General features: G+C 42.4%; 1 protein-coding gene across 2 annotated transcripts in view; it reads right to left on the bottom strand.

Annotated features, from left to right (window-relative positions):
* Positions 1-11,827: 11,827 nt before the first annotated feature.
* Positions 11,828-26,708, bottom strand: part of SANBR (SANT and BTB domain regulator of CSR) — a 55,828-nt gene continuing 40,947 nt past the window's right edge. Inside the window, exons 13-22 of one of the 2 annotated variants that reach the window (XM_066595727.1) lie at positions 24,536-24,672; positions 24,357-24,456; positions 22,638-22,670; positions 19,378-19,477; positions 18,440-18,531; positions 16,605-16,630; positions 16,446-16,519; positions 15,087-15,175; positions 12,927-13,018; positions 11,828-12,004 (exon numbers count right to left, since the gene is read on the bottom strand). In XM_066595727.1, the coding sequence (XP_066451824.1) occupies positions 11,968-12,004; positions 12,927-13,018; positions 15,087-15,175; positions 16,446-16,519; positions 16,605-16,630; positions 18,440-18,531; positions 19,378-19,477; positions 22,638-22,670; positions 24,357-24,456; positions 24,536-24,672 (780 nt within the window). In that variant the 3' untranslated portion in view covers positions 11,828-11,967. The remainder of the gene's footprint in view (positions 12,005-12,926; positions 13,019-15,086; positions 15,176-16,445; positions 16,520-16,604; positions 16,631-18,439; positions 18,532-19,377; positions 19,478-22,637; positions 22,671-24,356; positions 24,457-24,535; positions 24,673-26,708) is intronic. The other variant, XM_066595729.1, reaches the window with a different exon arrangement.

Genomic DNA, 26,708 nt, shown 5'->3' on the forward strand with positions numbered 1-26,708 from the left:
CCCAGGGGTGCTGCCCAGCCGGAGGCCAATAGCAACTCTCCCATTAGATCAGGAAGAGGTAATCTGGCGTCATGATGTACAGGTTTTGTTGCAGAAGGTATATCTGGATACAGAATTTTATCTTTCTGTTTACTGGAGAAACCTTTAGGGCTCATGTCCATGGGCAAAATAAGAATTAAAATCCGCAGCGGATTTTAACTCTTCTCCTGCCCGCGGATCCGCATCCCATAGGGATACATTAACCACCCGCGGGGTAGATAAATACCCGCGGATGGTCAATAAAAGTGATTTTTAAAAAAATGGAGCATGGAAAAATCTAGACCATGCTCCATTTTCGTGCGGGTCTCCCGCGGGGACGGCTCCCGCGGGCTTCTATTGAAGCCCATGGAAGCCGTCCGGATCCGCGGGAGACAAAAATCATATTTTACTCACCCGCTCCGGTTCTTCTCTTCGCCGCGGCGCCATCTTCTCTCAGTCGCGGCCGGATCATTTTGCTTCGGCCCGGCGCATGCGCGGGGCACGTCAACGACGTCATCATGCACATCCGCCGAGCCAAAGAAAGAAGATCCGGCCGCGACGAGAGAAGATGATGCCGCAGCGAAGAGAAGAAACGGAGCGGATGGGAGGTGAGTTTATTCTTATTTATTGTTATTTTCAGCGCTCATGTCCGCGGGGCAGGAGGGACCCGCTGCAGATTCTCCATGGAGAATCTGCAGCGGATCTGATTTTCCCCGTGGACATGAGGCCTTAGTATTTGTCATGCAGAAATAACAGTCAGTCTCTTTGTTCTCACCATACCAATGGAATGGCGAATGGCATTCTACTCTTGCCTTTCAGCCACTGTATGAGATGAGTATTATATGACACACAGAAATTGTCTGGGTTGTTCAGACATCTGCGCCGCTCAGCCATATTCCTATTAAAGGGGTTGTCCCGCGGCAGCAAGTGGGTCTATACACTTCTGTATGGCCATAATAATGCACTTTGTAATGTACATTGTGCATTAATTATGAGCCATACAGAAGTTATAAGAAGTTTTTCACTTACCTGCTCCGTTGCTGGCGTCCTCGTCTCCATGGTTGCCGCCTAATTTTCGCCGTCTAATGGCCAAATTAGACGCGCTTGCGCAGTCCGGGTCTTCTTATCTTCTCAATGGGGCTCCGTGTACCTCCGTGTAGCTCCGCCCCGTCACGTGCCGATTCCAGCCAATCAGGAGGCTGGAATCGGCAATGGACCGCACAGAAGCCCTGCGGTCCACGGAGGGAGAAGATGCCGGCGGCCATCTTCACCGGGTAAGTAAGAAGTCACCGGAGCGCGGGGATTCAGGTAAGCGCTGTCCGGTGATCTTTTTTAACCCCTGCATCGGGGTTGTCTCGCGCCGAACGGGGGGGGGGGGGGGGTTGAAAAAAAAAAACCTGTTTCGGCGCGGGACAACCCCTTTAAATTTTGAAGATTAGTCCCAGTCTAACCAATGACCTGTAAAAACACAGTTAATTAATTACGACTTATTTGTGAAAACCTACCCTAGATGTTACATAAACCTACCCTTATAGTGTTTAGTCAGCGTGTGGGGTGTAACAGTGATTGCAAAATAGTTGCAAAATCATTTGTTAAGCAAGGTTAATGGCGAGCCTACTGGATTAATTGTATAGGCATATTTCCAAAAAATAAAGAAAACGGCAATTGGATTACATTTTGTCCCATAACTGGAAAACCTTATGTGGCAGAAAAAATGGATATTATATTTGAATTCAGTGTACTAAAGTTAATATATGTCACCAATCTGCTTATCTTTTACAAAACTTGTGTTGCATAGCATTATTATTAATACATGTGGATATTGAAAGCATATGGAAGAAAGGAAGTGGATTGATTTGTGGTCATGTGATTTATTTTGGAGCCCTGGCATTTCGTAAGTACAATTGTGGATTATTTCATACACAGCTCTACTGTTATACTGTTTCTTTAGTATATGTAATTTGTTTATTTGAATATATCTTGTCCTGCCTATATATTTCCCTTAGTAACTTTCTATTTGGATCGATCTATCTATCCATCTCATATATCTATCTACTGTGTTTCCCCAAAAATAAGGCACCCCCGAAAATAAGACACATTAAGAAATTTGTAGAAATCGCTAATATAAGGCACACCCCAATAATAAGGCATACTAAAGTGTGCAGGCAAGTCGAGAGGCCTGTCCCCTGCTGCCATCCCCGTTGTCTCCTACCTCCTCCTGTGCTGTACGAGTGTGCTGTTGTGAGCTCCCCTTGCTGGCTGGAAAACTCCATACTGTCATTCTGTTGCTGCTGTACACGTCTGCTGTGATGAGCTCCCCCTGGTGGCCGGAAGCTGCAATACCATCCCTGCTTACAAGAGGAACTTCTGTCTGCAGACAGGTACGTTACTTAAATTACAGGCCTTATTTTTTTTTATGGCTCTGTGTGTGAGTCAGGCAACCATATGTGTGATTCTTAAGGCTGGGTTCTCACAGAGTGTATTTCCAGCCTTAGGGGGTGAGCATTACAGTCTCCAGACAGTGTGTGGGAGCCAGGTACTTTACAGCTTTTATTTTTTGTGGCCCTGTATGTGAGTCAGGCAAATTTTCTGTGCCAGAAGATGATGACATGACTGTCATTGAGTAATTTTTGCTTTGCTTTCACAGTTTGTCTAGCTATATTGGTTTGTGGTGACAACTACGGTTCTGTGCAGTATATACGGTAATAAATGTTCATTTTTTTGGTTAAACAATAAATGGGAATTCTTCTTCATTGAAAAATAAGACACTCCCTGAAAATAAGACATAGCGCATATTTGGGAGCAAAAATTAATATAAGACGCGTCTTATTTTCGGGGAAACAGGGTAATATCTATCAATCTCTCTCATATATCTATTTATCTACCTATCTATCTAACTCATATATTTATTTATCTACCTCTATCTCGCTCATATCTATCTATTCATACCATATCTATTTATCCATCCATCCATCTTGTATCTATCCCATAGCTATCTATCTCATATATCTATTTATCTATCTCTATCTATCTCTCATATCTATTTATCTACCTATTTCATATCTCTCTATCCATCCATCTCATATCTATCTATCAAACTCACATATTTATTTATCTACCTCTATCTCTCTCACATCTATCTATTTATTTATCTATTTCATATAAATCTATCTATCTATCTATCTCATATCTATCTATCTATCTATCTATCTATCTATCTATCTATCTATCTCTCTTATATCTATATATATCTCTCTCTCTCATATCTATCTATCTATCTATCTATCTATCTATCTATCTATCTATCTATCTATCTATCTCATATCTATCTATCTCATTTGGTTTATTGTTTGTACATCAGAGCTCTTAATATTATTGAATACAGGTGTACCTTTTAGAAGGGGTGTTTTTTGTTTTTTTTGCCATTTGCCATTCAGTAAACATACTAAGGTTGGGCTCACACGACCACAATTGCTCGCGGGCTACGTGTGAACACGCAGTGACGTGTACTTGCAGTGTGCCGCCAATGCCCGTACACTATCTTGGCGGGTATGCACACCATGACAGAACATGCCGGGATTTCTTTTTACGTACATATTTTGCGTGAGCAGAACAGTTAAAGTCTATGGGATATTGTTACTGTGTATTACACACCCAAAAACTGCATGGGCAATACGCAGTGAGCATACGTTCATGTGAGCCCGGCCTAAATTGTTAGTCACTTGTTGTGACTGCTTCTTTATCCTTTGACGCATCAATTATACCTTGCATGACAATTTTATAATTGATCAAAATGTAACATTAACATTACCGGAGTATAAATAACGACTGAACCGTACCTCTTCTAAGAAGATACAAGCTGGCAGTATGTACAGTATCATACACCATCGTACTACAAAACTAACAGGCTAAGGGCTCACTTACAAGACCGGAATTTAGCTGCACAATACGCACTTAACAAGCCGTGCTAAAACCCATAAATGAGAACGCAGCGTGTCCTCTTTTGGCGTGAAATGCGCACCACTATAGTCTAGGGGCAGAGGCGTAACTTGAAGATTCGGGGCCCCAATGCAAAATCTGTAACAGGGCCCCCAACTATAATGGTTTATTCATAGTACTGGGCTCCCTATATGGAGAAGAGAGGCCTTACGGGCCCCCTAAGAGTCCTGGGTCCGGGTGCAACCGCATCCCCGGCATCCTTTATAGTTACGCCCCTGTCTAGGGGTGCATGAAATATGCAGTACTACGTATTATGCACTAATACACAGCCAAAATACATTCATGTGAGCGAGCCCTTACAGTTACTTACCTTGAGCAAGTAGGTTCAAAGTGGCAAAATATAAAAGCAGATAGTGTCGTAGTCGTATCAACATCTTCATTGTTCAATAATGAACTCTGTTAGAAATCTGTTCTCCCAAGTTCCTTTAAAATTGCAAGCTGCTTTATTGCAACAGATGATCCCAATGAATAAGAAACTGGAGCTGTAGTTCATGCTGTTTTGTCAGACACCTCCGAAGCCTCCATAAAGCCCAGTCATGACTTTCTACATCAGATGAATTCAGGTGACTGAAATCGCCTCCAGCACGGTGTCTTCAGTAAATATTTTACAGTATAGTTTTGCACATATTTAGATTTCGGTTTGTTTGATGAGATAGTGTTTACTTGTCAGATACTGGTGACTACAAACTCTTCTAGATGTTGCTTAGTTCTGCAGGGGACGGCAATGTGGCTGTCCTTCACACAAAATTTCTTTAAAACCTTAAAGGGGTTGTCCCGCGGCAGCAAGTGGGTCTATACACTTCTGTATGGCCATATTAATGCACTTTGTAATGTACATTGTGCATTAATTATGAGCCATACAGAAGTTATAAAAAGTTTTTCACTTACCTGCTCCGTTGCTAGCGTCCTCGTCTCCATGGTTGCCGTCTACTTTTCGCCGTCTAAAATGGTCAAATGGCCAAATTAGACGCGCTTGCGCAGTCCGGGTCTTCTTATCTTCTCAATGGGGCTCCGTGTAGCTCCGCCCCGTCACGTGCCGATTCCAGCCAATCAGGAGGCTGGAATCGGCAATGGACCGCACAGAAGAGCTGCGGTCCACGGAGGGAGCAGACCCCGGCGGCCATCTTCAACCGGTAAGTATAGAAGTCACCGAAGCGCGGGGATTCAGGTAAGCGCTGTGCTGTTCTTTTTTTCAGTCCCTGCATCGGGGTTGTCTCGCGCCGAACGGGGGAAGGGGGGGGGGTTGAAAAAAAAAAAAAACCCGTTTCGGCGCGGGACAACCCCTTTAAGAGTATGTTTACACAGGAGAAATCCGTGTCGGAAAAATACAATGTCAATTTTAAGAGAAATTTGCTTTACAAATTTGCGCATTTAAAAGCAGATTTTTTATGCAAATTTACTATTTCTACATATGGATATGCCATTGTTATACATGTAACATCTTTGGCAGCAGCTTATCTCCCACGGGAAGAAAGGATGAGGTACTGTCAAGGACTGGGGTCTGGGTAAGGGAAGTCCCTGAAAACTGCCCGCAAACCCTATCCTAACCTACTTGCCCCCCTGGGTTAGGCCCCAGGGCGACAACTGTGTGACAGTCCGTAGGCTGACTAGGGAAGCGGGGCAGGGAGTAGATTACAAACAAATACGGGAATAAACAAACACAGAGACAGGTCAGGCAATCCAGGTCGGCAACTGGAGAGACCGCAGTACAAAGGAGTCAGGTGAAGGCAAAGTCAAGCAAGTCCAAAACAAAGCAGCAACCGGAAAAACGTGGATGCAGTTGAAAGACCAAACATACACTTGCAGTACTGGACAGGAACTGAAAGGTTCAGATGCTGTCAGAACTCCTGCCCCAGCAGCTGATTAGGGCAGAGAGCCTGACAGCAACAGGAGCCAGTCACAGAGTGTTGGAAAACCCACCCCTAACACTAGCTGGGTGGGCGGAGACAGAGGAAGCGCGCTCGGCTGTCATGGCAATGGGAGCGCAGCGTGGGGCAGCGCCCGCCATGTCCCTAACAACCCGGCGGCGAACAGGAAGGCGGCGGCCAGGGGAGGTCACCAACATTGGGGCTCCCCTGAGCCACACCTCAGCTGCCCGGGTGACAGGATTGGCGGTGCGTGAACGGTGGCCCGGGGAGCTGCCGATCCTGACAGGCACATTGGGCTCCAACATATCTGATCTATCTTTTCCTGACACATTCCATAGAAAGAGAGTCAGGACCCTCCCCCTCTCCTAAAGTTAGAAACTTGGCTGGTCTAGCCGAAAGCGGTGGGTTTGGCTGACATTTGTCTGTAACTGTAACCAGGGCCAATCGTCTACATCTAGAGGAAAGAAGGTTTCTTTCCGACATAGAAGAGGGTTCTTTACTGTAAGAGCAGTGAGACTATGGAACTCTCTGCCAGAGAACATGGCGATGGCGAATTCACTAAAAGAGTTTAAGAGGGGCCTGGATGCCTTTCTTGAGCATTACAATATTATATGTTATAGTCACGGATTACTTCAGAAGGGCTGTTGATCCAGGGATTTATTTTGATTGCCAGATTGGAGTTGGAAGGATTTTTTCCCTTAAATGGGGAAAATTGGCTTCTACCTCATTGGGGTCTTTTTGCCTTCCTTTGGATCAATATTGGGGAGGAGGGGGGGGGGGGGAATAGGCTGAATTGGATGGACATGTGTCTTTTTTAGCCTAATATACAATGTTACAATGTATATACCCACTTAAATACTCCCACAGAACTTAGTAATGGCTAAAAGTTATGGATATATTTCAAAGGGGTTGACCAATTTCTAGCAGAATTTTGCCTACGCCATAAACTATTCTGTTTTATTTCACAGATCTCTACAAACTGGCACAGCTTACCCTGTTCTTTATATTAAGTTCCCCTCTTTGCCACTATAAAACAATGGATGACGTGTTTTCCTCTGTCCATGTGGATGAAGATAGTGCTAGTCACATGATGATGGTAGTCACGTAACCACTTTTCCGGCTGTTCCCCCAGCTCCATCCAGTTCTGTGTAGGTACTGAACTTGTTCAGCGAATATGAAGACACAGACAGCAAAAAGGACCTGTATTTGCAGCTGCACAGAAGTGGACAGAGCCAAGGGAATCACACGACCACCGCCATCTTAATTCCTATAGATGGGGAGAGCAAGGGTTAAACGTCTTTCCTGAGACACACAATGTTCAGGGTCACTGGTATAAGTGTACTTTTACAAGTGACGATATGTTGGGCAACAGATGCCAGACAGGTCGTCCCAGCAATCCGTTCCTGTGCTTTAACACAGGAACAGGCATTGCTGGCTGATTGGCGGTGGAGCGGGAGGGGATCGTTCAGGGCCACCAGCCTCCCTACACAGTAAACAGAAGGTCATTCATATGTGAACGATACGGCATTGAGTTTTCTGCTTGCAGTCGGGGGATGCAATTACACTTAACAATAATCGTTCAAATTCTTGCTGGATCATGGCAATCCGAATGATAAGTGTTCTGCTAAGCCCTTAGTGACCAAGCCTGTTTGTGCCTTAATGACCAGGCTAAATTTTGGAAATCTGACGTGTGTCTCTTTAACATGAAATAACTCTGTAAGGGTTTTGCATATCCAAGTGATTCTGACATTGTTTTTTCGCCACATACTGTACTTATCAAGGTGGTAAAAATAGACCAATAGAATGTGTCCATGTTTATTAAAAGTGCCAAACTGGAGAAATTTTGAAAAAATTTGTTATTTTTTCACATTTTCAACTGCAATATGTCAAATATGTTTTGCTCAACAAAATATTTATTGGTTTTATGATGTTCAAAACATATCAATCAAGAATTACAACATTACAGTCAGCGGCAAGCAGATTGAACAAATAAATCAGGAGTTACATTGCCAGATTTAATTTCTAATAACCATTGAAGGTAAAATAAAAATAAAGTGCTAATTTTCACTTCTTCAATTACTGCAGTTCCTAATCAGATAAAAATCAGTATAAACATTAGAGAACCATAAATGAGAGTAACGAGTGGAGGAAGACAAGAAGACAGGAAGAACACATAAGACGGGAAGAACATGGAAAAAAACTAAAGGGAAGAAAGGGATGAGGTTGTAATATGGTTTATTATGTGGATGAGCCTGAAAAGGAAAAATAAAAATGAATCTATTTTATTAACCTGGCTAGATCCATGCTCCTCATAATTCTGTTGGGGAAGTAGATGAAATGCTTGAAGGTAAACTAGATTGCCCTGGAAGGGTCAAAGCTCTGGCTGTTGGTCTTCCTGGTATCATTATTCACAGACTATGCTCCTATAGAACCCAAGTTTTTTTTTGTACGACCCTTCCCGATCCATAAGAATAGCTGCCAGCTTCTCACTGACCATGATCCAAGATAATTTAGTTTTCACAAAGTCAATATTAACTGAGGTTTTCCTCCAGGAGCAGGCGACTGCGATCCGTGCAAATAGGAAGCAATAGGATATCCATTTGTGGGTGTGTGTTTGGGGATGTTAGGAATTTGTTCACCCAGTAAAGCTTCCTAGAGCAATTCCACCAAATGTGTAGGAAGGAACCCTCACCTCCACATCCTCTGAAGCATAAGCCTGACGTCCCAGGGAACATACTGGCCAGTCGTCTCGGGACCATATACCATTGCATTAAAAGTTTATAGCCCGCCTCTGTTATTGCTACATTAATAGAAAGCTTTGCAGTTGAAATGGCTATTTTATGCCAGTCCGAGATAGGCAGTTCATCGCCTAGCTCTTCCTCCCATCTCCTCATATATTGGAGTTTATCCGTTGGTGTTATAAAGTGGGACTACAATTTGGCGATTTTCCCAGGACCCCTGGTGTTTGAGTTGCACAGGCTCTCAAAATTAGTTAGTTCGGAAAGTTAGTTCTATTCTCCATTAGTGCTAAAACATATTGTTTAATGTCTTGAAGACAAAACATCTCCGAGTTTGGAATAGAGTGAACAGCCTGGAAAAACTCAAACTGTCTGAAGCCAAGTCTATCCACAAAATCAACTATTCTGGTGAGGACCCTCTCTATCCACTATCCTAACTCATTTTTGTTCATATCCGGGGGGAAAGTGGAATTACCAAATATACTGGATATGGATTGGTGCCTAGATATCAGTTTATATCTTTTAGAGTAGTGGTGTCAAACTCATTTTCACCGAGGGCCACATCAGGCTTATGGTGACCTTCAAAGGGCCGATTGTAAGACAGTATAGTAAGGGCTCGTTCACACAAGTGTATTTGCGTACATAATATGCACTGAATAGAAGCCATTGATTTCAATGAGTCATTCACATGATGTATATTTTCACACAGCATGACCTATTTTGTTGCGTACTACGCACCCCAATAGGCCATTGAAGCGAATGGGCCTCGCAAATACATGGTGAATGCGCAGGAAACCCATGTATTCACTGCATATTTGCGCACCATCTCAGTGGGACCATCTGTGTTCTTTTTTGCGTGCCCAAATATGCAGGCATAAGCTATTTTCGATTGCGCAAATACGCAGTGTATTTCTGCGGCCAAAATACGATTACGCCCGTGTGAACGAGCCCCTAATAGTGACCCCTATAGTATCTTTAACAAATTGACTCTGCCCACTAGAGTGAGCTGGAGAGAGGCCCAACGCGTCGCCATTCCCTCAGCCCATTTAAGGAGGGGAGCTAAATTGGAGTGCAGAATCAAGAGAGGACTCTGGATCCTGGAGAAAGAGGAGGGTGTCATCAGCATATAGTGCTATGCGCTCTTCATAATTGTGAAGTTTAAATCCCTTTATTACTGGTGATGTCCGGACCCGAATTCCAAGGGGCTCTATAGCAAGGGCAAACAGGGCAGGGGACAGGGGGCAAGTGACCGCCTACAGTGGTCGAAGTAGTAATAGTGACTCTGATAGTGGCCCCAGAAGTAATAGTGACTCTCATAATGGCCCCAGTAAAAATAGTGACTCTCATAGTGGCCCCAGTAAAAGTAGTGACTCTCACAGTGGTCCCAGTATAACTAGTGACCCCCATAGTGGGCCAATTAGTAATAGCGACCTCCACAGTGGCCAAATTAGTAATAGCGACCCCCACAGTGGCCAAATTAGTAAGAGCGACCCCCACAGTGGCCCCAGTAGTAATAGCAACCACCACAGTGGCCCCAGTAGTGATAGCGACCCCCACAGTGGCCAAATTAGTAAGAGCGACCCCCACAGTGGCTCCAGTAGTAACAGGGTACCCCCACAGTGGCCCCAGTAGTAACAGGGTACCCCCACAGTGGCCCCAGTAGTAACAGGGTACGCCACAGTAGCAATATTAACAATTCAGTAGTAATAACCCCACAGTAATATTATCCCCCCCAGCAATAATATTATCCCCCTCAGCAATATTAACCCACCAACAGTAATATTAACCCCCCTCAGTAATATTAACCCTCCCAGTAATATTAACCTCTTCAGTAATATTAACCCTCCCAGTAACATTAACCCCCCTCAGTAATAATATTATCCCTATAGCAATATTAACCCCCTTTGAAAAACTTTAGATTTGTTTTAAACCATTTAGGAAACGTACAAATTTAATATTATTTATTAAAATTTTGAGCCACATTTTGTTTTCCTACACCAAGCCAAGATTGTAAAAGCTCATAGGTATCAGAATGATAGATACCCCCACAAATGACCCCCAAAATATACTCCTTAATGTATTCACAGAGGGGTGTCATGAGTATTTCAACCCCACAGCTTTTTTTCAGGAGTTAAAGCAGATTAGAGGAGAAAAAATGAAACTTCATATTTTTGCAAATATGTCATTTTAAAGACAGTTTTTTAAGATAGTATCCAAAATACATACCCCCGTTTGTCCTGTTTTCAGAAACACACCCGTTGTGGCTCTAATCTTATATCTGTATGCACAACAGGGCCCAAACCGAAGAAGCAGCTGGCGGTTTTCAGAACAGAAATTTTGGTTGAAGGTGATTTAGGCCCCATTGCCAACTTGTAGAGCCCTTGAGCTGCCAAAACAATAGAGAACCCCCACAAATGACCCAATTTTGAAAACTAGATGCCATTACAAATTCATCTAGGGGTGTACTGCATATTTTGACCCCCCATTTTTTGAATGAATCGAAGCAGAGTAACAGCGATCACGTGACCGGGACTGCTCACTGTGATCCTTGGTCACTGCTCCAGGCTCTCGGCTATCTTTGGTAGCCAGGAGCAAGGAGATTTTAAATTTCCCTGTGCCCTCCCCAGCTTCTGCCCTTGCATGCGTCATTTTGCCGACGGCACACACACAGAAGTTGGGGAGAAGGTCTGTGAATGAAGATCCCATTATCCGAGACCGTAGGCAAATAGCTTCATCTCCCCTCTGAGATTGAGAGGAGGTGAAACTTAATTTTTTTTTTACTTTTACACCACAACTCCCCATTAAATCTCCAGGCTCTCAGATACCCTTGGGGGAGCGAGAGAAAAGAAATCTCCTGCCCTGCCCGGCCCCCCTGCTGGCCGCTCCGTGAACCAGCCTGCTCTGCTAGCTCCTGTGCAGGAGCGCTGGAGCACGGAGACACAGGGATGAGTGTTGGGCATCGTTTGCCCAACACTCATCCTGTGTAAATGGGCCTTTACTTTTGCACCATTTTTATACAGTCACCCTGTATAAAAGATTGAACCCGATGTCCTTAGGTGTTTTTATCAACCCACTAGCTATGCAACTATGTTCTGGTCATGAGACGATCACACTGTGCATGAAAAAGGCAAAAACACTCCCTTGTGTTTGTTTAAAATAAGTTTATTTTAAAAAAGAGCATATAAAGCTAAATAATATATTAGCAAAGTCATTCTAGCAATTTCCAAATAGCAAGAGCTCGTCAAGCATAGATTAAAACTAATAATAAATATCCACTGTCCACATGGACAGATCATTAATCCTAATGAAGTCTTGAAGCATACATACAGGTATAACGCCTATACTTATGTTGGTCGTCCAGTCCCAAATCGAGGTTTAGACCTGCAATAATATACATAAATAGGTTAACTGAATGATATATACATATATATACATATATAAGGCATATATATGTGTGATATAGATTTTAAAGTCATCTTAGTCTATGTCTATTTACATTCATGGGAAAAAAAGGACTCATGTAAAGTTTTTTAATGCAATATGCCCGGTCCAAGCGTTATCCCATCTTGTATTTTGTTTCGGTCATCATAACTCTATGCAGTCAGTGTGAGTAGTTCATCTTTTTTTTAAAAAAACTCACCAATGTTAAAATCCCTCCGTGTAATTCCTACCCTTCAGCCGGTGGCAACTTTCAATTACCCCCTAAGTAGGAAAGCTGAGGTCAGGGTCTAATGCCATTAAAACCCCAAAGCAGGACACGGTGATGTCCCGATCGGCACCAATCATTTTAACAATGCCGATCATACTCTGAGGTTTGGGTCTTTAAACTTGTGGTCAGGCTGGGGTTTGTGGCTGCAATGTGGCTGTGGACGCATTATGGATATCTGGCTTTAAAATGTATTCCCATGCACGGACTCAGTTGTTCTTGATCTGGTTGTGATAGATACCGTACATCCGTTACTAGGATTTTGTGAATACTGCCTCGCTAGAAAGTGAAAAACTTTCCATGGGTGTCCATACTTTTTTACATGACTGTATACTAAAACGAATACCACATATATGTGAAAAGTGATTGCTTCTCCCAAGCCACACGGTGTACTTGACTTAAGCCACACAATCAAATTCCCGTGAAATATCGTACTGGATAACAGACTTCTCACTGAAGCTAGTCAGATAATCATCAGATGTCATTATCCCAGAGCTTTTAGTCTGGGGATTACTGGCTGATAATTGGGCTTCACGGAATGAGTATATGTATACTATATGTACAAGTTCCACATATAGACAGATAACATATATATACCTGGGGTTCTTCTCTGGGTTACTTTGCCGTGTATTTGATTGAACCGAGGCTTTGATTTGAGCTTCAAGTCGCGAGTAAATGCCACCTGCCTGCTAAAGAATAAGAGACTAAAAGAGTTAATCAAGTCTTTCATTTTCTTCACTCCTTGTCTCTTCCACCTTCACTCCCTAACCTCACTTTCTACAAATTCATTGGTTTACAAAACCTGTTACAAAGAGGTGTTATGTCCGTGATCTAGAGTATATTAACTCCTTAGTGACCAGCCTATTTTTAACCTTAAGGACCAAGTAATTGTCAGTGTTACATTACAAGAGTTGTAACTTGTTCGCACAGATACATGAGGGCTTGTTTTTTTGGGGGGGGGGACAAGTTGACATTTTTTATAGCACAACTCTAGGATGCATATATTGTATAAAACTTTTTTTTTCTGGAGGGAGGGGAATGGAGATGTAAAAACCCCTCAGCATGATTACTGTGATATTAACTATAAGGCTCATTCAGACGAGCGCTGTGGGAGCACAGTATAGCCACATGAAAAGATTGTGGCTATACTGCTCTAAAGCTTGCAAGAATGGGTTAATTCCTGGTACTTGAAGTAGCCCGTTCACACAATCCAAGGTGCATGCTTTCTGGTTCCCAGAAAAAGCACCGTACCGGTCCATAAGCTATGTCTGGTGTTGCAGCTCAGCCTCAAATCTTTCCACATATGAGCTGAAAGTAACAGTCCAACATGAGCCACCATAGGACATACCATTCCTTATATCATCATAGGCCCAAAATGTTAAAAAAAAACCTATACCGCATAGTATCCATTTTTTGCAGTGGACCACTTCAGCAGACTATACTTTCCAATACAGTTAAAAAGAAAACAAAACAAAATGCATACAAACCAACAGAGGCCAGAAGGACACTTTTTAGGTTTCCATCACAAGAATGGGGAGGGGGGGGGGGGCACCGTAGATATGTTTGACATATGGATCAGTAGTATTCCCAATGCATATGCCAAACACAAAGCGAAAACACTATATGGACACAGCCTAATGATACTCAGGCAGAGGTAATATCTGGGTCATAAGGGAAGAACACACATGGGTTGCGTCGTAGATACTACTGGGATACCACAGGGGTCTGTTTTGGGCCTTGTTCTTTTTATTATATTTATAAATGACCCGGTAGAAGGATTGCACAGTAAAATATCAATACTTGCAGATAACACAAAACTATTTAAAGAAATGAACACAAGAGAGGACACAAGGCGGTCGCAGGAGGATCTGGATAAATTGGGGGCAAATAAGTGGAAAATAAGGTTTAAAACTGATAAATGTAATGTCATGGACATGGGAAAGGGAACTACATGGCACCATTACACACTAAATGAGAAACCACTGGGTAACGCTGACATTGAAAAGGACTTGGGGCTTACAGTTAAACTGTAAGCTTAACTGGAGCAACCAGTGCCAGGCAGCTACTGCCAAATCATATAAGATTAAGAGGTCTAGGGGCACATGACAAGAACATTCTTGCTCTTTACAAGTCACTGGTCAGACCACACATGGAATATTGTGTATACTTTTGGGCACTGGTGATCAAGAAGGACATATCAGAGCTTGGGTGGATACAAAGGCGTGCAACTAAAGTAATAAATGGAAAGGGCGGACTGAGGAGCGACCTAATAACTATGTATATCAGGGGACAATATAGAGATCTCTCCCATTATCTGTGTATACCCAGGACTGTAACAAGGGGGCACCCTCTGCATCTAGATGAACGAAGGTTTCTATACTGACATAGAAGAGGGTACTCTACTGTAAGAGCAGTAAGACTATGGAACTCTCTGCCTGAGGATGTGGTGATGGCGAAGTTGATAAGAATTCAAGAGGGGCCTGGACGCAATATTATATGTTAGAATCAATAATAACTTCAAAAGGGTCGGAAATTCAGGGATTATTCCGATTGCCAGATTGGAGTCAGGAACTATTTTTTCCCTTAAAAGTGGCTTCTACTGCATTAGGGTTTTTTTTGCCTTCCTCTGGATCAACATTGGGGGAGTAATAGGCTGAACTGGATGGACATGTGTCTTTTACTATGTTACTATGGTTAGGAGAATTGTCTGAGGTTTTATATATATATAGACTATTCATGTTGCTCAGCTGTACTTACTTCCTTCGCATCTTTGGTCTTCATACGATCCAGATCCCCTAGTCTTATTTTGATCAAATGACCTGTGATTTCTGTCATTCTTCTCTGATCTGCAGAAAAGGAAAGATATTAATTTTCTTTGAGAGCATACATAAAAATCCCCTAAACATTGATAAATCTGTCTCATTATGTTTTATGACTACCATGATTAGTCATCCACATTTTTTTTAAATCACTTCATTTCAGATCATTTGCATAATTGGTTCAGCAATAAGGGTTTTGCCTAGATCTTTAACGATTTCAACAAAACCCTTTACTGTACAGGCTGTGAAAAACAAAAATATTCAAAAACTACTTAGTCTTGAAAAAAATTGTTTAGAAAGTCGCTTCCCAATATTTGCCCTATAGCTGGTCCCCTGTGGAGTTCAAACCGCAAGGCTATGCCATGACTGGCTGTTATAGTCATGTGATGTTTCAATGCATGTGATTTCAATACCTGGAGGACTGGCAAAATGGGGCAAGTGACATATTGCCCAGATTTCAGAAACCCTTTCTAGGGCAAGTTAACATGTGGTGAAAGCTCCACTCCAAAAACCACAGTAAATCTGCATCAAAATCCACATGATTGTTGCAGATTTTACCGCGGATCTGCAGCAGCTGTTACCCCTTCAATTGAAATGCAAAAACTATATAAAAATTTGTGAATTTAGATGTGGATTTTGGTGTGGATCTGCATCAAAATCCACAGCTCAAAACATGCTGCAGATCTTGGCTCAGATTCACACCAAAATATGTGATGTGTTAATTAGAGTTGAGCAAACATACTCTGCCAAGCTTGATGCTCGTTCGAGCATTAGCGTACTCGATGGTGCTCGTCACTCGAACGAGCATCAAATCGTGTTCGACCCCGCCCCAGCTTTTGGCTCCTCCCCGCTGTGATGTGCCTGTTTTGGCCCCTCCCTGCTGCGATGCAGAGCACGTAATTGGCAAATTTTTTGTCTGGCAGGAAGGGGGGGGGAGAGGGAGAGAGAGAGAGAGAGAGGGGGAGAGAGCGAGAGAGGGGGAGAGGGGGAGAGGAGGAGAGAGGGAGAGACGGAGAGAGGGAGAGGGAGAGAACACACAAACCAAGAAAAAAAAAGCTCGGGACCCAGCGTCCCACATACAAAAATGCTTGAGCCTCCCATTGTAGTCAATGGGGTTCGTTACTCGAGTAGAGCTCTCGAATTAAAAAAAGCTCGACTCGAATAACGCGGGCCCGACATTTGGGTGCTCACTCATCTCTAGTGTTAATATGATTATTCAGAAACAGGGAAATAGGGCACAACAAGGACATTTAGGCTAATGGTGGGATTTAAGCGTTGCACCAATAGAATCACACACCTTCTTCTCTCTGAGCATCCTGGTTGAATCTCAAGGAACGAGAAGCATCCCATTTACTTCTCTGAAGGCTCACACTATTATAAAAAATATAATTATATTTGTACATCAAATTTTTCACTGTTTTACATAGTTCACAAACAGATGTCATGACATACTCACGTAAATGGGGAAGAGTCACGAGATGGCTGAGGAGTAAAATAAAATGTTTGTATAAATACTAGTAGCAACACATCCTTTCCTCAAGGGTTGTACATTTCACAATCACAATGAATACATCTTAAATTCTGAGGGAAACTAGTCCTACAGGAACACCTCAGGTAGAACTCTGCTATCAAGGTTTTAGGAAAGCCAACAAAGATGCCTTTTTGCTCTCAGAGTCCTTAGCATGTGAAACTTTTAAAAAGCTAACTGAAAAGATGATGACAAATAGCAAGATGTCTACTTCTTTCAAACTTTCCTCATTGAAAGGTCATCAGTAGTATTCTTCCTGGAAAACCTCTTTAAATAATCTCACATACACTTGTTTCTCCTAATTCTCCTACGGCAAAAAATATGTATTTACCTACTTAAAAGGGGTTGTGTTGTTACAAGTAAAAAATGTGGATAGGACATAACGTTAGATCTTGATACAACCTCCGTAAAGAATTGTGTAAGAGGACAATTTTTATTTTTCTACAAAAGCACCTAAATGCCACAGTCATCCATGACTGCACAACTGCGCAGTTAAAAAGAGAAGAGGAGTGATTAGATGAACAAGTTCTCATCTTCTCACTCCTTTTCTGAAATAAAAAGACTTTTGCATTTGACAATCAGAGAGCAAATATAATCTCCGATTGATAAGTGGGGTGATAACATGATAAAAAAAATCCATGCCCTCCCTCCCTGGAAAAAGGGGGCAGGCAGGAGAATCACAGATGGTTCTTTGCTGCCTGCTTGTCCCCACTTCCTTCCGACTTGCTGTGAATATAAATGGCCGTGAAAGCTATAAGTTCAGTATTCCAGCTCTCACTTCACTTTAGCTGTAGCTCTGGTTCTACCACAGCTACAGTCATGCTTTTGGTCTCATTTTAAAGCAAAGATTCCTGGCATGATAGCACCAGAGCTTTTAGCCATTTGAAGTAGAATGAGCTCTGTTAGTTCAAAACTGTAATGTATTGTTCAAAACTGTAATGTATTCTTCCTGCTGCACGAACAGAACTTGGGATAATCAGTAGGAGAGTTAAAGGGGTTGTCCCGCAGAAGCAAGTGCAGTTATGCACTTCTGTATGGCCATATTAATGCACTTTGTAATATACATTGTGCATTAAATATTGGCCATACAGAAGTTATATACTTACCCCCTCCCGGTGCTGGCGTCCCCGTCTCCATGGCGACGACCAAACTTCTCCTCTGGTCGCCGCAACAGTCGCGCTTGCGCAGAGAAGAATCCTCTTCTGGAGGGTCCGGGCTCACGAGCTGCGTCCTGGCTCCTCCCCCTTCTCAGCGTCATTGCGTAGCTCCGCCCCGTCACATGGTGCCGATCAGCCAATGAGGTGGCTGGAATTGGCAGTGGAGCGCAGACAGCAGAAGAACATCCACGGTGCACCATGGGAGAAGACTCGCAGTGCACCGTGGGAGAAGACCAGCGGCAGCCATCTTGGAAAGAAGATTTTTTAAAGTTGCTGAACGGGGATTCAGGTAAGGGAATTTTTTTTTTTAATAACACCTTGCAGCAGTATTCCTTTACAGGTACTGGGGGACTGGGCAAAAAAAATGTTTTCTCTTTAGGCGCGGGACAACCCCTTTAAGCTTGGTCTCACCTTCAAAGATCCAATCATCTCCAAAAACATAATAGAAAAATTTACTTCCTATGAAACTGTATTTTGTACAGTATATGTGCAATTGAGACCAGGAAAATAATAGTGACTGAATGGTGACAATCTCACTACTGCGATGCAGAATATGTTAGCACTACATAATCAATGGAAAATAAGTAAATAATGTAAAGCATTTACCTTTTCTTGAGGCCTTTCTTTTTTCTGAATACTTGGTGAAGAGGTATGTTTTTTTGGCTGTCTACAGGACTTCTTTGGTTTTTCTTTTCTTCCTATTAGTGAAAAAAAGAAATTAAATACAGTATTTGAAAATAATATAAATAGACACTACAATGGCCTCAAAGAAGGGTTACAACGCATCCCTATAAGAAATTGGAAGGTTCATATTACAAGGAACTTTTTCAAATAAGGAAGATAGAAAGATGCCTCTGCAGCGCTACATATTGGATGGCAGCATTCCTGCAAATCAATGTCTGTCCCTTTAAAGGGTCGAACATTGATTTGCAGGAATGCTGCCATCCAATAGGTGGTGCTGCAGAGGTATTGTTCCATCTTTATTTGCATATTACCCAGAGGAGCATACATGGCCTTATAAGTCTCCTCACTCACCTTCTAGGTGCTCTCCTCAAGGAAAGACAATACCTCTCCAGAAGGAACTTTTGCAATATGTGTAATAATCTTAAACAACATGAACAGCCAGTTTAAGTCAGAGTCTAGATAACTAAATATTGCCAAGAATGAAGTAGTCAGAAGGTTTGAATGATAGATCAGGACCACAGGCAATGGAAGAGGTTGGAGTTATGTTTACATTTTAGACTACTATATGAGGACGATGTATCCATTTGGAAGCTTCCATTAGAAGACATATTTAAGATCTTTCAATAGTTCAGTTTTGGAAAGCCATAGAGAGATATTAAAGGCTTCATTTCTGACAGTGGGTAAAGAGGTGTTCCCCTTATTAAGCTCATGGTGCCCTTGGCTATAACCTATGGATGCTGGGATGTAGAAATATGTAATTCATATTATGGTCCAGTTCTGTGTATACATTACATTTAATGTACTCTATCTACTATACATAGAGGATTGGAGAAGATATGTTAAATGTCAAAGAAGCTTACCTGGCTTCTTCATCACTTCTTCTTCATCTCCAACCTCATCTTCTGTCACTTCAGATCCAGTAGTGTAGTCGTCGTCTTCTGACAACAGCGACTGTTGCTTCTGGAACAGAAGATGAATTTGTGAAAGTATAGAAAATTCTATGACTAGTTCTGCTACAAAACATACATTTGCTTGTGAAGTCTGCCTTCTCTACCTGGAAATGAAAAGTTCTGTACTGTTTCTTTCATAAATGCTCAGTAAGGCTAGATGTACACTAGCCATGAATGCCAGTTGCACATGAGCAGTTCGGGAGCAACTCCCATCGGAGAGCACACAGACACAAGTCCATGAGATGTCCGATGTTTGCAGAGGCACAACACTGACACCCGTAAAATGGTCAGGAATAGGACTTGTCATGAGTTTTTTCTACTGGACGATCAGTCTGTGTAAAAAAACAATGTGCAAGTCTTCATAGGCATATAATGGGGCTGTGCACCGTCTGTGAATTTGAATGGACAGAACATGGCCCAAAATATGCTACTGTGTAGGAGGCCTAAAAGAAACAACATAATCTTGTACATATGATGGTTTTTAAAGGTATTGTCTGGTCAGTTTCTGAAATTAGAGGTTTTCAGCCATCCATTGGACTGGTGAAGACTAATAGATCAGTGGAGGAGTGTGGGGTGAGAGACGATCACTGATCCCAAGAATGGAGAACCCGTGTGCCCCCTATTTCTTTGGAGGATTGCTTATTCAAATTTTCCTAATCTTGAAGCAAATGGGCCACTGGTTGTACATGCACGACAGCGGCTACATTCATCTTAATTGTGCAGACAGATAGCGCTATGCTGGACTATTTTCGACAGTCCCATTGAAATAAAGGGATTGGAGCTGCTATTTTCATTTCAATGAGACTAATGCAAATAGCTGAGCCCTATACTCAGCTACCTCTGTCGACCCCATTGTAATAAATGGAGCTGCATGGTGCATGAGATTCTGAGGCTCCGTTCATTTCAATGGAGCAGACAGAGATAGCCAAGTATAGAGCTATCTATTTGCGACATTGAGATGAATGGAGCTGCTGCTGCGTATGTATGGCCAGCGGCCCATTTGCTTCAGGGTTAGGAAAATTGCAATAAGCAATCTCACACCAAGGCCCCTTTCACATGACTGTATGCGTTTTTATACTTGGCCGATCACAGCTAAAAATCGTGTGAAAGAAGAATAGCCGAGATCAAGTCCTGATCTAAATTAGTGTTTTCTTGTCCATTCACACAGATGGCTGCGGCATATCAGCGAAAAAAATATGCCACAGCATAGAAATCTCTTGGTCGGCAGAAATCTTCAGAATGACTTGTAATGCTTAAATAGAGTCAGCTGTAATCTTCTCCCAACGTTGGGCACCAGAAAAATCCCTCCCCTTCCCCTTTTTTTTTAGCTTCCAAAGAATTCTATGGGAGCTTCCAGCATATCTTGTCAAAAGTTAGGGCAAGACCTATCTTTTCACACGCCGTATAAAATCGGTCGCTGTTTTCAGTCGCTAATGTACTATTAGTCCCACTGCCTAAAAGTTCTTGCATCCTGCTGGACACGTTCATTTCGTGCGTCAGGATATAGCAACAATCAGGTCCTGATCAGGCCATCAATGAGGTACCTTGGAAGAAGGCCGGAGCATCTGGGTTACCCACTAGAGGAATCTAAGTACCCAGTCTAGAGATCAACTTCAATTCGGTGGCAGGACCAACCCAGGCTCTGACCAAATAGGAATGGAGATAAGCTGGCATTTAGTGTTCAATTTCTCTGCAGCTCCACCACACGGAAAATTAAGCATTACATAGTTCCATTTCTAATTACTAAGTTGTGTTAGTAATGTAGGAAGGTTCCCCAGAGTGATAGATGCTCTTTGTAATTGCGCTTCACTCTGACCAAAAGAAGAGCCTGAACAAAAGACTAAAATCCCATTACCACAGGGGCGAAATACAGAATTTTCACACCACTAGAACAATCAGTTCTATTTGAAGATATCATTTTTATTAGCCTAGAGGGGTTCTACTTTAAATAGGGCCATTGCCCCATACTCCTGAGAACGTTGTAAAACGTGTCGGAGAGATTGATGGGCTTTAATACGGAGTGCAGTTTTAGATCTTACTATAATTGAGTTTAATGAACTTTAGTCACAGTACGCTTATATGACAGTTAGAGATGAGCGAGCACCAAAAATGCTCGGGTCCACGTTATTCGAGTCCAGCTTTTCGTAAAATTCGAGAGCTCTACTTGAGTAATAAACCCCATTGACTACAATGGGAGACTCGAGCATTTTTGCCTCTTTCTAACAAAAAAATTGCCAATTGCGCGCCCTGCGCCGTGGTGGGGAGGGGCCAAAACAGGCACGTCACAGCAGGGAGGAGTCAAAACTGGGGCGGGGTCAAACACGGCTTGATGCTTGTTCGAGTAACGATCACCATCGAGTACGCTAATACTCCAACGAGCATCAAGCTTGGCAGAGTATGTTCGCTCAACTCTAATGACAGTCTTTCTGCTACTTCGGTGTTGCCAAGGGGTATACAGTTTTGTGCAATTTAGAATAGACCTTCTGGGTTTTTATTGGTTAGGCTAATAAATTCTATACCATAGAAGAGAAAACAATACAATGTAGTTAGTAGTGTGAAAATCGGATAGTTTTTTCGCCCTTGAGGCAATGTGATGATTGGATTATGGTGTAGTGAATATGCATTCACGCAATCTCTGGTTATGAAGAGCAGAACCTCCTACAGTATATTAACTGAATTTCCTAATATGATGTATGAAAATAGATTTTCTACTCTGCATGACCCCATAATAACAGTTACAATAAGTAAGGAACCTTTTACATGTGGTGATCTGTTGGACAAAAGAATTCCAGACAGCTCGTCCCAGTGATAATCGTTACTGTGCTCGTTACTGAGCTGTAGTGAATGGAGGCGGAGCAGGGCCGGGGATCGTTCTGGCCCGCCTGCCTCCATTCACAGTAAGCAGGAAGTCATTCATAAATGAATGACTGCCTGTTTACACGGAACAATCCGTCATTCAATTTTCTTCATACATAATCTGAACGACGAACAAGAAGTGAACAAGTTCTTATTTGATGTTCAGTCGCTGCATACATTTACACTGAAAACACTTGTTTAGATTCTCACTGGATCACGGGAAATGGAAGCAATAATCATTCCGTGTAAATGCACCTTAAAATGTGACCGATGCAACTTCATATTGGAAAGAATGATATTTTTTTTCTACTTACCAGCTGTAGACTGAAGTTTTTTAATGAAAGAAACTAACACACCAAATAGGAAAGAGGAAGAAAAGACAAAACGGAGAGATAAAAGGCATTAAACTGTGGATAAATGAAGATCACTACATACTATTTACAGTATACATAGCTTTTCATTAGACTGGTCCACCTAAAATAAGCTGATCACAGGGCACACTACAGCAATGTTATCTGGGGGAAGGTGGACCTGGTAGCAAGTAGTTAATTGTACTGCAGCTCCACTTAGGGAAAATTAATCATTACTTGTGTCAACTGAAATCATCTGAGTGTTGCTCTTTCTAGACTCTGACTGCAGGATCCTTCAGAATGCCCTAATAGAGTATTTGAAAAATGTTTCTAAAGCCATACAATCCTTTTAACGATAGACGTAAAATTAAAGGGCATCTTACAAATTTAAGGCTAAGACGTTGGCCAACATTTTGCGTCCACTATCAAGACAGAGTTTAGGCCAAGGTTACAAGAAACATAAAGGGAGATACAAAAAGTCAGTAGTGGAGTCATGGTTTGATTTACGAAGAAATTGTGCGCTTAAGTGCAGAATTCGGGGCCACATTCATTCTCCTTAATTTACTGCTTCTTCTTCGTTGCATTCTGTTAAATGCAGTCTCAACTTTTTATAGCAATCTATCGAATCAATGAACTAAGTTATAATAATGTTCTGTGTGCACCATTTGGGGGTTTGTCTAGGAACTTAACAAAATGTCTGCATCTGTGCAGCCTGTGGAGATGCATCCCAGGACAGGTTGAAATTATCTATGGACTTGAGGGGGAGAGACATTGTTGTGGACATAGAATCATAGAATGGTAGAGTTGGAAGGGACCTCCAGGGTCATCTGGTACAACCCCCTGCTCAATGCAGGATTCACTAAATCATCCCAGATAGAATAGCAGCCTCTGTTTGAACACTTCCATTGAAGGAGAACTCACCACCTCCCATGGCAACCTGTTCCACTCATTGATCATCTTTGCTGTCAGAAAGTTGTTGTTTTTTCTAATATCTAATCTGTATCTCCCCCTTTTCAGTTTCATCCCATTGCTTCTCATCTTTCCTTGTGCAAATGAGAATAGGGCTGATCGCTCTGCACTGTGACAGCCCTTCAGATATTTGTAGACCACTATTAAGTCTCCTCTCAGCCTTCTTTTTTGCAAGCTAAAGATTTCCAGATCCTTTAACCGTTCCTCATAGGACATGGTTTGCAGACAGCTCACCATCTTGGTAACTCTTCTCTGAACTTACTCTAGTTTGTCGATGTCTTTTTTAAAGTGGGGTGCCCAGAACTGAACACAGTATTCCAGATGAGGTCTGACTAAGGAAGAGTAGAGGGGGATAATTACCTCACGTGATCTAGACTTCATGCTTTTCCTAATACATCTTAGAAGTGTGTTTACATTTTTTGCTGCTGCATCACACTATTGACTCATGTTCAGTCTGTGATCTATTAGTTTAACAGAGCCTAATGCTGCACTGTTCATTGCTGTCAGGCTTACCATTTAGCCTAACAGGAAGGAACAATGTGGAGTTAGGCTCTGACCCCATCCCCTTCCTTCCCCGGTCTAGAGATTCATTCAACCCATCCTTGGACGGGTTTCCATAGGCTGCATAGGTGGTGACCATTTTGCTGAATTTCTCTACTCTCCATTTAAGTTTTACTTGCATGTAATATGTGTACAAGAATGACAGAGACTCACAGCATTAATCTCTCCAGTCTTCTGCCCGCATGCAGTGCTTGGCTCTATTTGGACATCACATTCAAGGCTTTTATCTTGACTTAGGCTAATCCCAGAGTCCCTGTGTATTAGCAGAACACTGTAGTATTAGCCACTCTAAAGAAATATTGTATGTGATCGTATCAGACAAAATTATTTACCCACTGGAGTCTTTAGAAAAAGGCACAACTATAATATCCCTTCTCTGTAAGAGGTCACTTAGTAAGTTCGTAGAGGAACTCTTTGGTGCATCTCCTCTTCCAGGTAAACCAATGACATGGTCTCGGACTTTACAACCCTGGTAAGCAAGAAAGCAGATTTCAATAATCCTTGTTAAGAAGCCATTGCTGCTCAGATCACACTTCACAAAAATTTACATTTTCCAGATTGACAGTAGCTTACACACAATTTTGGTAAGTGAAAGCAAATAACTTAATATTTGTTTTCACTTAATAATAAGACACTAAATAACTTAATAATAAGACACTAGATGATAAATTAGAAATATTCTTAAACCATTCTTAATATCACGCTACTACAGAGCCAATATATCTATCCTACTAGGTCCAATGTTCCATTCGAGAACCATGTCATATACTATTACCTCCAGTAAGAATTGGCCACTGGATTCGCTTGCATTTTATACACTCACTGTAAAAAAACAAATCAAAAAACAAGCCCCTATAAGGAGTTGTTATTTTGCTGCAAAACTCGACATGCAGTTACATCTCAGGCAGCTATGCAAATGGTTAAAGTTGTTAGGTGATTAGATTAACGGCCTTGCCACCTAAGGCCCTAAAAGTAGTTCCACCCATGGACTATAAAACTCTTTTTTTGGCTTGTGTAGAGCTTGTTGACCACTACGACGCCATCAAAGAAATTTTGCCCAGTCACAGAGTCTGAGAGGGGCGTATTACTGAAAAGTGAGAAGCTGGATGGACATATCAACAAATTGCTTACCACCTGGGCCGTTCTGACCAGGCTGTTAGGAAGTGTTGGGACCAATGGATGCATGAGGGCACACAAGGCAACGTGGATCAGGACACCTTCAGCAGACCACCAGTTGAGAGGATTGTCTAATTGTCTGACAAGCACGAGTAGCTTCAACTGTTTAATTGTCCGCCATCCAGAGACAGGTGGCACCATTGTTTTAGGCCCTTGTGTCTGTCAGAACCATTTCCAGGCACTTGGATGCAGCAACATGTGTGTTGCCTCCCATGGCAGGGCTTTCAAGAGGTATTTTCCAGCAAGATAATGCTCAGCTGCATACGGCAAAGGTGTCACAGGAATGCCACCACAACACTGCCAGACTCCCGTGGCATGCCCAGTTGCAAAATTTTTATTGCCAATAAAAATAGTCAGTCACTACATTATGCTACCCTCAGACAGGTCACAATAAACCTGATGGGCGATTCCCTTTAACAGTTAGACTTTTTTCAGCCCCAGTGAAACTATTAGTAGTAAATAGTCACAGTACAGTTAAAACATAGTGCTTAGGACACAAATGGATACCCCGTTCACCCCTATATTTGATAGTTGACAATTAGAAGAAGTGATAAATGAGGAGGTAATGCGAGTACCTGGACAAACATGCAACACAGAAAGGAAAATTTAAAAATAAGGAAGTAGGTAAGGCCCCCCCCTAAACCAGCAATAAATTCTGAGGTAGTCACATATGAGCCCGAGATGCCATGTGGCCTGTGGGTATGGGGGGGGGGTTGAGGTTCCCTGGCTATAGGGTTGGTACTGAAGCCCTACCAGGACCAAATGTCCAGCTTCCTCCTTATGATCATGCAGAAGTGGCCAAGGTCTGGGCATAGGAGTCTAGCCTACATACCAGTAGAGAAAGACCTACATTGATTTAGTATTTTCAGTAGTTCAAATAGTCAAATCGACCTGCAGGAAGACTTCAAGTGCCATAGATGCAGAGGAGATGTGCGGTGGAGCTGGACAGTGCCTCTTAGGTGATGTATTGTTTTTTTTTCATGCAGCTAGGGCTTATTTTAGGGGACATGGTAGGATTTCCTATTGTAAAAGTTGCAGCGCACCGCACGAAAACCGCATTTTCGTGCGGTGTAATGCAACACAAAGGAAGGGTCCAAAGGAAAACATGGGCAACAAAACCTCGCAAATCACGGCAATATTCAGCAACCCACAATTTATTTTTTTTTATCGCAATGTAGCAGGCTACAAAACATCGCTAATGTAAAGGAACCCATTGCAAAGCATGGGCTTCACATACATGCGATTTGTAGCATCTTTTCTCCTTAGGTAGAGTATAAATGGCCTTCTGAGTCTCCTCACTCACCATCTTGGTGTTCTCCCTAAGCAGAA

Source organism: Eleutherodactylus coqui, chromosome 3 (genome assembly GCF_035609145.1).
Source record: "Eleutherodactylus coqui strain aEleCoq1 chromosome 3, aEleCoq1.hap1, whole genome shotgun sequence".
Lineage (NCBI taxonomy): Eukaryota > Metazoa > Chordata > Amphibia > Anura > Eleutherodactylidae > Eleutherodactylus > Eleutherodactylus coqui.